This window comes from Anser anser, assembly GCF_964211835.1.
Source record: "Anser anser genome assembly, chromosome: Z".
In the NCBI taxonomy this organism is placed as follows: Eukaryota; Metazoa; Chordata; class Aves; order Anseriformes; family Anatidae; genus Anser; species Anser anser.
Window position 1 is genome coordinate 64912382 of NC_139723.1, and position 12067 is coordinate 64924448.

Here is a 12067-nt window from a genome sequence, read left to right on the forward strand (position 1 = left end):
CCAAACAATTCTCTTAAAAGGCAAACATAAGGTCAAAACTCATTCAAGACAATTCAGTCTTCTGTAATGTAATTACGAATTTGAAAATAATTGAACGGTAAGAAAACTGGTAAGACAGTAAAAACAGAAGCAAGGTAAACAGAACAAGCCAACTTCTATAGGACAGGCAGAATGATACCTGTTCATAAGAAGAAAAACAGTGAGAAACACTCCAATGGATATTATAGTAAAACCAAATAAAAACTGATTAGATCACAGCTTTGGCTGGAAAATTACATTTCAGTATAGGATTATTTGGAAGTGGGAGACCCCTGACCATCTTTCCTAGTAGACATGCACATGAGCTGCCTCTAAAACATATGAAAATGAACAATTATTCAGAGAAATGGGAGAAAGCATGATACAAAGGATTGATTAACAGGCCTTTTCAGGTCCACGAGAACCAGACTGATAGAAGTTTGTGTCTTTTGGTATTAGTACTTATTCTAATATTTTTAAAGATTCTCAGAAGGACTAATTCAGACCTGAGAGGCTCCAGGCATAGCCCCCATCCTTCTTCACTGGAAGAAGGGTTTGGCACTGGGACCGGGCATAGAGCAGCATTTTGCACGGGAGGGCGCTTTTTCAAAAGAGGACTTCTCGCTGGCCAAGTGGGAGACTTGGAGTAGACATAACCCACCAGCCAGGACTGTTCTGTGACCACCTGCACTGGTCAAGAGCACCCATCCTACCAGACCCTCAAGGCAGAAGGGTGGGCACTCTGAGAGCAAACACTGCAGCTCCAGCTGGGGGGGCTGCACCATCTCCCCCAGTGCTGTCCGATGCCTCCAGCCAGGTGGAGCTGCAGAAGAGACAGGCTGCAGTGCAGAACTCAGACTGCAGGAAGCTCCCAGGCCTTACTCCTGGGGCAGGGACAGGTGACAGACCTACCTACAGAAGGTGTGCCCAGGTGGAGGACGTCCTGCAGCAGGTGGCTGAGCTGCAGGAGGCAGTGAGAAGGCTGTGTAACATCAGGGAGGCTGAGAAGGAGCTAGATAGCTGCTTCCAAGTGCAGTGTGTGGTGGACCCACAGCAGAACAGCCAAAAAATCCCCCACCAGCACACACAGAAGGAAGGGATGCCAGCACTGTGGAAGAATGGAAGCCTGCAATGGAAAGGATCAGCAGGAGGAAGAGGGTACCCCTGAAGCCTGAGGTACCCTTAAAGAATTGCTTCACTGCTCTGCAGACTGAAGAGGAAGGACCTGTCGTCATATTGCAACCACAAAAAGGTGACTGGGGACAGTTGTAGGTGAGACACCTCTTTTCTGAGAGGTGTGGAGGCAACCGGGATACATACAGCCAGGAGCAGTCTGAGACATACCAAAGGACTCCAGAATGACACAGGACACCTGGTTACCTGGGATATGGAGAAGGCTGAGATACTCAGTGACTTTTTTGCCTCATTCTTCACCAGCAAGTGCCCTAGCCACACAGAAGGCAAAGGCAGGGACTAGGAGGATGAAGAACCACCTGCTGTAGAAGATCGGTTTCAAGATCATCTAAGGAACCTGAATGTACACAAGTCCACAGGACTTGATGAGATACACCCAAGAGTCCTGAGGGAACTGCCAGATGAAGTCACTAAGGCTCTATCCATCCTATTTGAAAAGTCATGGTAGTCCAGTGAATTTCCTAGTGATCAGAAAAGGGGAAGCATAACATCAATTTTTTAAAAAGGAAAAAAGGAAGACCCAGGGAACTACAGGCCAGTCAGTCTCACCTCTGTGCCCAGTAAGATTGTGGAGCAGATCCTCCTGGAAACTATGTCAAGGCACATGGAAAACAGAAAGGTGACTGGCAACATCCAACATGTTCACTAAGGGCAGTACATGCCTTATAGATCTGGTGGCCTTCTGCAACAGGGTTACAATGAGCCTGCAATGTGCACTTGCAGCCAGAAAGCTAATCATATTCTGGGCTGCATAAAAAGCAGTGTGGCCAGAAGATCATCCTCCTCCTGTACTCTGCTCTCATGAGAACCCACCTAGAGTACTGCCTTTATACTGGGGGCCCCAGCATAAGAAAGATCTGTTTGAGTGGATGCAGAAGAGGGCCACAAAAATTACCAGAGGGATGAAGCACCTCTCCTACAAAGACAGGCTGAAGGAGTTGGGGCTGTTCAACCTGGAGAAGAAAAGGCTCTGGGGAGACCTTAGAGAGATCTTCTAGTACCTAAAGGGGGCCTACAGGAAAGCTGGGAAGGGATCCTGTCAAGGAGTGGAGTGATAGGACAAGTGGGAATGGCTTTAAACTACAAGAGGAGAGAGTTAGATTACACGACAGGAATAAATTCTTTGCCGTGTGAGTGGCGAGGCAGTGGCACAGGTTGCCCAGAGAAGCTGTGGATGCCCCATGCCCAGAAGTGTCAAAGGCGAAGTTGAATGGAGCTTTGGGCAACCTGGTCTAGTGGAAGGTGTCACTGTCAGGGTGGCTGGAATCAGATGATCATTAAAGGTAATTTCTAACCCAAGTGATTGTATGATTCTACGTAGGTATAAACATAAAACTTATTTCTGTACTGAAGTTTAGATACCTCAGTATAAAAATCTACTTTCTATCCTTTTGCTTCACAGACAAACTCTAGGAACAAGACAAAGCATTTAGACTTCATCCTTCACCATCACCTAAAACATTTGTTACATTTTTTCAAACAAACAACAACAAAAAAACCACCTTGTACTATATGCTAAGAAGAACAGTATTTCTTTTTACAGTTTACATTACATTTCTTATGAATGTAAACTCACCGAGAACGTGATCGACTTCTTGATTTCCGCCTTTCTCTAGATCTAGACCGTTTTTTTAGGGGACTTCTGGATCTACGTCTGTCCTTGTGTCTTGAGAGTGATCTGTTGCCAGACCTACTTCTATATAAATGATACCACAAGAAAAATACTTTAATATTGAAACTTCAAAAAAAATAGGTCAACCAAAACAGGAAAAAAAATACAAAAATCTTGCCTCACTACAGAGAGTTATATAGTTACACCTCAGTAATACAGTACCTGCCATCAGTTTAGCAAATATGCTTACTTTAAGTTTCACCAGGTATACATGCTTTCCTTTGAAACAATGCACCATTTAAGTAATATTCAAGTAACATTCATATTTTATTACAACCTCTATGAAAATTCCAGAAAATATAAATTCTTATCATATTAGGATAGTTTTTCTTAATACACCTCAGTGCATAAAATCTAAAATCAACTTGTAAAAAGCCATTAGTTGCATTTTTCTTCTTCTCCATGCCCAGTCACTTATTGCAGTCTTGGTCACTTGGTTGGATCTCCAAATAAAAAAAATGAAACTTCCACTATCTGTGTTTCAGCATTTACTGAAAGTACCTTTTCAGCTGAAAGGATTTGTAAGTATGGATTTGATTTTAAAGAATTATCAAGAAAATGAATGAGCATTTACTACGTGATATATAAGGAATACAAATAATGTGCAGATAAGTCCAATAGAAATTCAATTCCAGTCTTCTGATAAAAATACACAGCATAGTCTCAGATTTGATGACAAAAACAAGACTTTTAAAAATGAACATACTCTTTTTTTCCAAAACATTTATTTTTGGATGATCGTATTGTCTAGGAAGCTTAAAATAAAAAGCTGAATTGGAATATTATGTTTCAAAAAACAATCACTGGATACTTTGCCTGAGAGGTTCACGTGCCATGAAGTTAAACTTACCAAAGACAGAAAGGCCATACATATATTACTCAGTAAATTCTGAAGAATATGAAGACACAAAAAATACCAGCTTCACCTGTCTTCTGCAGCTCACGACACACAGAGTAAGATACACCAAGAGAAGAGGAGAGGCAACCATTTTTTACCTACAGCTTCGCGCCATGTATCAGTGTAGAAATACAACTAATTACAGAATAAATTAATTACAATTTAGTCAAAATAAGCCCTTCATCAAGATTTATATTATAAAGAAGAAAAGGATTTAGGTGGTTTATTAAATACAAAAACAGGAAAGTGGTACGGATAGTTTATTCTTAGGGATAAATTTGCTTCAATGGATGATACTGACTTCTTTAGCACATACTCAAAACTTTAACAGTGGTAAATGATTTTTAAAAAGAAAATTAACTATCAACTTGTTAACATGTTTAAAGCCTAGGTTTTCTGCAAGTGAAAAATGCAAATTTATCTTCTAGAACTCAGTTTGGTTTATGTAAATACAAAACAGCACAGAAATGGCTCAGATGTTACACAAAATGAAGACTTATTATCAGTTATGTCCTGAGTTAGAGAAACAGCAGGGAAGCATGCAATAAGGAAGTGACCACATCATTGTTTTTGCATTAAAAAGTTCTTGCATAAAAACCCAATGGTTTGATGTCAGAGAATATGTGCTGCGGTGTCTTGCTTTTACAAAGCTGAAGCCTGCACTTAGATGATATTGCATTGTTAATATAAATGATGTGCTATGCCCCTCTATCCAGCCTTTATGTGTAAAAGAATTCTATGTACACAAAAAATGTAAGAAAGGATGCAACATAATTGTTTCTGCAACACTGACAACACTCACCTTTCTAAAGTGTAAGCTATAAAACACACTTGAATGCTTTGTTTTTTGATACTTAATGTAACCAAATACCTTCAGACTGACTACATAAATACTCACAAGAAATTGAAAAAATATGAACGATTTCAGAAAGTGTCTGCGAGTGTCACATGAACATACTGTCTCATTCTTGGAAAAAATGTTAATGGACAAACTTTAACAGCGATCTAGAGATTTCATTTCCTCCTATATTTCAAAGCCTGTTTCAGAAATTAACAAATTTAGCAAAAGCAAACAAACTGAAGAATGAAAAACTGCCCCTATATTTTTCTTCTGGCTTCTCAAAGATTTAACTTTACAGTACAATAAATAGAAAATCTGTTTTTATTAACTGTGTGTTTAGAAGTTCAGGACAGCAGGGACTTTCTACTAGCAAAATCAGCCACCTTATCAGTTCAGGGTGTTAAAACTATAAGTGTTCCAGCCACAAAGCACAGATAATTGTTCATTTGTTTTTAAATACAGAAGTCACAAAATGAAATAAGGTCATGCTACACCGCACAGAAAGTACCTTACAGTGTGTTTACATTGAAAGTAATCTTGAAAACATTAGCATTTAAAGGGAAAGAGTATCTGATCAGATAAAGATCCCAGTTACCCTGATCTGGTTAGTATAAACTACTAATCTCTACACTGACACTTGTCTCATAATTAAGAAATCTCAGTAACCACCATCATTCAAGAAAAACAGTATCACCTTAGTCCAAAACAAAAACATACCTACCTGTGTTTTGAATGTGATCTTTTCCTTCGAGATCGGGATTTTGAGCTAGACCTGGATTCTGAACGAGAATGGGAACGAGATCGACCGCCTTTTCTTTCACTGCTCTTTCCAGACTCTGAGAGGAAAAAACCACTTTGCAGTGTAAGCTCAGAACATTTAAAGATCCCAGTTAACAATCTGGCACAAGTGGAATGTACCACATATAGTGCAAGGGGCCTACTCTTTGCACATCTTCCTTCTTTGCAAATATCCTTCAGAAACATCCAAGAAAGTCATTGCATATACTCGTTGAGTGCAGCCATCCTGCAGCAGTACACATAAACCAGATAATTATAAACAGCTAGCTCTATTAGGAAAGGGATTTATGTTGCTGCCACAATGCACAAGATTACAACATGTTCTCCTGTTGGTATATTATTAATGTAACTACTATTTCTTTTTGTTTTTAATAACCTGAGAAGAATAGAGTAAATTAGAATAGAGGGCAAAATTTGAAAACAAGCATAAAATGGTAAAAAAATAAATAATAAAGTAGTTAATACTTTCAATACTTTTAGACATTTGAACAACTGTACAAACATTGAGCTTTTATTCCTCATGCATTATTTTGGGGAGGAAGGGATGGAGAAAAGGGGCTGAGAAGTTTGATCCAAAAGCCACAAAGTCAGGGTTAAGCCTATCAGCAATCTCAGCAAACTTTGGTTCAGCCTCTATAAGAGACCACTTTACATAAAGGAAATATTACAGCTGTTTTAATTCCAACCCGAAAGAAAAACAGAAAAAAACCCCTCATCTCTCCCCAAAATCTCAATACTACCAGCTATCTAACCTACATAAGCCAAAATCTGAGATCGTTAATAAAATGTCTAAATCTCACAAATAAAAAGGAAAAGGAGGAACTTACTCAGTAGTTTAACAAAGTGAGATTTTTTTATGCTGTGCTTTAAATCATCAGCACTGAAATGTGCATCTAACCTCTCAACCCATTAACATCTTCCTCCTTGACCTGACATTTCATTGTTAACAGGGATCAGTAAAATGATTTGGATGAAAAAAAGTCCATTACAATATGTTAAGTTTCACCCCAGATTCATTCTCTGATCCCATTTGGTTTGAATATGTACAATCTTCAGCCAGCATGAAAAAGAGCACAGGGACAAAATTAATCTGCTAACAGTAAATAAAGCATAATATTGATGCTTTCACCAGAATGCTAGTTCCTCCAATCATGAAACTACAACACTAATGTGTGCTAGAAGAACAAAACAAAACATAAAGTAACTTCATGTAAACGTTTGTAAGTACTTTGAATTTTAAAAGCACCAACAATTAATACTATTCAGTTTAGCACTGTTTTCCTATTTTTGAAAACATTCACTGAACATGTATGCAAAGATAAAAAAAAATGATGGAAATAAACAGTCAACTGCTCTGTTGCATGAAGACAATTTTGATTATTTTAATGTTCTTCCACAGATATTGTACAGCTCTGAGTAACTTTTTCCTGTGTCTCAAAATGCTCTTAAAATCATGTACCAAGGTGCACACAGAACATGTCTGTTACACAGTGAATATAATATACCTACCTGGCTCAATAGCAGCAGATATAAAAGACTGGGCCTCCCTTACTCTCTTCATCACTTCTTCCAGTTCCTTGGCAGCAGCTTGTGGTGTCATTTCAGGAGGCTTCACTATTGCATTATTGGAGTGATTTATTCTAAATTAAGGAAAAATAAAACCTTTAACACACAAACAGTTGAAAACAGAAAATGAAACATAAGAAAGGAAAATACTTTAACTTCAACATACGATTAAAAATTTCAAAGTTCAGTAAAACTGCAGATTTTTCACAGCATTTATCTGTTGCCTAAATATCTGAAATGTATCTTTTATTCCTTTCTACTGTTACCACTTTTAAATAAGTGAGGCACAATGTTTCTGTTTTACTCTAAACAAATGGAGGTTTAAGTCTAGAAATCTGTTCCTCTGGTTTAGATCAAATCTCAAAGTTAAGCCCTATTTTACACATACTTCATATATAAAACTTTGGACGAAGGACTTTGCGGATTCTCTCCCTTTTATGGCTTCCATTGCCTCAATATTAAATGTAAATGTACTTTACTCTATGCCATTCACATTCATCTTAGACGAAGTTATACCCAATCTTGAAATTGGAGTTTACAAGACTGTTCCAGTTAACTAACAACAGATCATTATATCGAAAAAATATTCATCACAGTATATTCCTACAGATCAGAGTCATGAATGTATGAGGATGCTATGAAATCTCTCATTCAATATTCATATGGATAATTCATTTCTTACTTCAGTGGCCTGTCTCCAAACATAACTCCATTAAAGGCAAGAGCTCGAGGTACAGAATTTTGGTCTGCAAATTCCACAAAAGCAAACCGTGTTGGTTGAGTCTCATCACCCGCCATTCGCACAAATTTGACTTCTCCAACTTGCTTAAAGAACTCAAGCAGCTGATCTGCTGTGGTAGTCTAGAAAGAGTCAAAGAGCTTGGCTGAAGTAAAATATATAATGAAAAAATCATCCAACATATCAGGTAACATAAAAACTATAGATTTTGCTAAGAAATTTCACCATTACTACACAGGTGACATAGGTTTGGTAAGTTACACTATAGGAAAGACAGGCATTATTTTTTCTTCCACTAATCTAAAGAATAAATTACAGTTTAAAATAGTGCAACCACAAGTCCTGAAGTCCTACATTTAAGTTATAAACTTGCACAGGATTTTGCACATTTCAGGCAACCCATTTGAAGTAACTGATGAGGAATTTCCTTATACACCTATGTCAAAGCTATTTCTGCTATTATGATTTTTGATCAGTTAAGAACAGCAACAACAAAAACCAGAACAACATTACAAGACTTTGGTTTTATTTTTTCTACTAGCTTCCAGCTTGTTTTATTTTCTTGCAATCAACGGCACTTTTATACTCTTGTAGCTACTTTGGCAATCAAATAACCCCCCAAAACAAATACTCATATTGCCATCAGTCAAAAACAAATCATTTTTCAAACAAATAAATCAGTAACTGCTGAAAAAACAGATTTCTGACAGACCTAGCTTTTCTGTCATTGAAACTCAGAAATGCTCAGGCTAATTTTGCAACTTTTACTAGGACAAATCATTAACCTTCTGCTATAGTTAATTTATTGTGATTCAGAAGGTGAATTCCTTCTTGCTGTACTTAAGCAGCTGCACAGTATTAGAGAGGGACAGCTATCATGATCTCCTGGCTTCTAAGGAATCACTCAATTAATACAGCCCAGTTGGATCAAAACATACAATCTTATTTCTGTTGCTTGAATTCAGTCACACTGTTACTCCTCTGGTGTCCTGCTAATCTGAATTACACAGTCTGGTGCAGGATCTGATCTGATTAGTGCAAGAGCATTCAAAATTTAAAATAATACTAGTAACCAAAAAGAGTGAGGTTTTTTTTGTTTGTTTTTCTTAAATTCCTATTGTCATCAGCTACAAAAAGCTCTTAAGACTACAATCCATAAATTACAACTTTATATCTTCCACTAGAGTTTCTCATACCAAAAAAAAAAAAAAAAAAAAAGAAAAAAAAGAAGAAGTTACCTGGGAATTTAAGTTTCCAACATATACTGTTCTCCTGATTTCATCGATTTTGGATGGGTCCACATTCCCCATTATTGGTGGCTGTGGTATTTCCCCAAGTGCTGTTATGTTAGGGTCCAGTGCTGCCGCTGGTATTGCTCCCAAAGTGCCAAGTGAAACACCAAGCTGAAAAACACAAAAACAACATATGCTTTTGATCTAGCATTGGTGGGAAATACTTGCTAGTGTTTCTCTGTGTTGTGCATTTCCTTGAAAATCAATCTAAGAACAGTGGCAGTATTTTAAACTTCAAGATCCCTACTTTTTTTTTTTTTTTAAAGAATAAAAATCTACCCACAAATGACCTGGTACAGTTAAGATTTTCTGTGGGCTACTAGTTACCATCTTATTAAAGGCATCTGACCAGAGACGCAGTGTATCAATCAGAAAACATGGAGGCGTGAATTTCTAATGCTAGTAGTCAATCAAATTGATTAGGATGTCTTCAAGCATTGCTATTACTGTTATTTTTTTTTTTGCCACAGCAAGTATTAAAGATGAGGAATCGCTAAGGACTGATCTAAGTTTGGTTATAAAGAATTTCACCTTGCAACTGCTAAGAACCAAGAAAGAAGAAGCATCAAGACAAAACATGCATTCAGAATGCCATGACCACTGGAAATGGACCATCAAACATGCACAAAGTTAATCAATCTAACACCACACAAACATCTTTGCCTTGCAGAAATCAACAAAATCTTAATCTTCTTCTGACTTATGAAGAAAATATATTACAATATTTTGCAAGTACTGCTGCACCAAAAAAGCCCTGTAGTTAATATCCGGACTTCAAAAGAAATTATTCAGTGGTGTAATTTCCTGCACATTTTCATTCATCAAGTACTTAAGACCAAGGAAGAGACAATCAGGACTACAGAGCATTCAGGAAGTGTGATTTTGTTATTAAGTACGCTCATCTGATGAAGTATGAAATAAAACTTTTAATTTTTAAGTCCTATCTCACTAACAGAATGTGTGAGAAATCATATCTGTATACACAATGCTATTATGCATGTACAAGAGCATATCATGCTTGACTATTTTCTAGTTCATCTTGTGGGTTCTGCTTGGTTACTTATAATTCCAACATCTAAAGAAAAGCCATTGGTCATCACTATTGACAAATACAGAAAGTAAAAAAAGAGTTTTTAAGCTATGTAACAGGCATAACCTGTTCACCAAAGAACAACTTTCTGCATTCACAAGCATAGCAAATTTACTGCTTCTGCTAAAATCTAAGGAAAAGAGAATATTGGCATGATGACATGACTAATTAATACTGTACGTGAGAAAAAGGGAAATTCCACGGATAGTACCTCTGCATTCCATCTCCTTGTGTTGTCTACATTTACCCAGTGGAGCCCATTGGTCCAAGAAACCAACAGTTAGCAACCATTGATGCAGCAGTAGAACAAGCCCCAAAAATGCCACTTTGTAACTAACAATGAATTCTGGATTGATGGAATAAAATACTGAGGTTTTGTTTTGAAAACTTTCATTCACAGAACAAGATAAATTATTCATATGATACTGAACATGTGCATTAAATTAACTCCTGGAGGATAAGGGGGGCATTTACTATTTGCTGTCATCCTAACATCTGAACAGACTGGCAGAACTTTATAATAAATTATCTGTTATTAAAAGATGGGTATAAAAACAAAGTCACTTAAGAAAGTTATTTTAGAAACAAATGTCTCTAAATCCTGCTATTAATTATGCTTAATTAGCAGCAATTAAGCAGTTGAACCATGAGTAAGCACACTTTTGATTTATGAAATGCCTAAACTATTACTTCATATATCAGTGAGCATAATATCACCGATCTTAATAGAAAAAAAAGCCAACATTCTTGTGAAATAAAAATGATTTTCAAAGCCAAGCATTGCCTCTTATGCAATGACAGTTATAACTGGTGACCTTGGTCCCACTGTTTCTGTATAGAAGTTGTGCACTCTAAAACAGCTGCTGGAGTAGAAGCTTTGAAAAGGATGGAAACTTTTGTGCAGATTTGTGAAATACTGCAGCAGAAAATAATGTTGCATTTTCAAGCAAGGTTTTTATGGAAGGGATGAAAGAAAGGAATTAATTGATACTCATTTCTTTTAGGATGCTTGTAATTATCAGCTAAGTATATAAAAGTGGGAATAATGCTTCTGGTAATCGAGACAAATGAGGAATCGTTATAAAAACAGGTAAGTCAGAGTCTGCAGGACACCCTTAACACAAAAACAAAAAATCCAGGATGGTATCAGGAGCATCAGTAAACACACAGCTGCAACACATTTGGAAGACTGAGGACTTTCATCTTCAAATAACATAGGGGCGGTGACACTAAGTCCAATTTTTTCTGAAGTAGGCTTTGCTATTTCCAGAATTGTGTCTGAACAGGGCACAGTTGCCTGCTGATTTCAAGAAAAGCTTACAGGGGTAGATGGGAACAGTACAGAAGTAGCAGCAGCTAGCTCTTGTGCTATTTCCAGTGAAAACATTGCTAGGCAAACAGTCAAAAGTCCTACCACTGAGATATTAAATAGAAGCATCCTAATGCAACATTTCAACATTATAAAGGTCTGTGCCAATTTAAACATTATGTTTTAAATGATTTTTAGGAGATGGATAGCATTGCCACTGGATCAAATTAATGGGTCTAGAAAGGGACAATTAACATGGACACAACCAAAACCAGTATTTACCCACTAGTTTGAAAATTAAAAATCCAAAAAAAAAAAAACCAGGAAAGGTAGTGCACATGTATCTCATGATCCACCCTCAAACAAGGAATCACAGCTAGATTCTCACTGATTTGACACAGAAGAGGACAACATCCATGGATCAGATCATTCTTGGTCTCTGAATGCAGAAAAGGCTATTAGATATAGATGAAGCCAGGAATCAAACAGCAACTGAATTTTACTTACTGTAGTCAAAGGTGTTGGTGTAGGTATAGGAAGCAACCCTGCACCAGGCATCAGGCTTGTCATAGTAGGAGCAGGTGCCAATAAAGAAAGGGCTTTGGCTTCATCTGGGATTTTACCTGAAGAAGCAAATGAAAGCATTATAC

General features: G+C 37.2%; 1 protein-coding gene across 6 annotated transcripts in view; it reads right to left on the reverse strand.

Moving 5' to 3' along the window:
* The window catches only part of SREK1 (splicing regulatory glutamic acid and lysine rich protein 1), a 38372-nt gene that overhangs the window by 8838 nt on the left and 17467 nt on the right, over positions 1-12067 (reverse strand). For all 6 annotated transcript variants that reach the window (XM_083816257.1, XM_083816261.1, XM_083816259.1 and 3 more), the window contains 6 exons: positions 11925-12040; positions 8965-9129; positions 7670-7848; positions 6931-7061; positions 5345-5459; positions 2789-2908 (listed from right to left, as the gene is read on the reverse strand). In XM_083816257.1, the coding sequence (XP_083672383.1) occupies positions 2789-2908; positions 5345-5459; positions 6931-7061; positions 7670-7848; positions 8965-9129; positions 11925-12040 (826 nt within the window). The remainder of the gene's footprint in view (positions 1-2788; positions 2909-5344; positions 5460-6930; positions 7062-7669; positions 7849-8964; positions 9130-11924; positions 12041-12067) is intronic.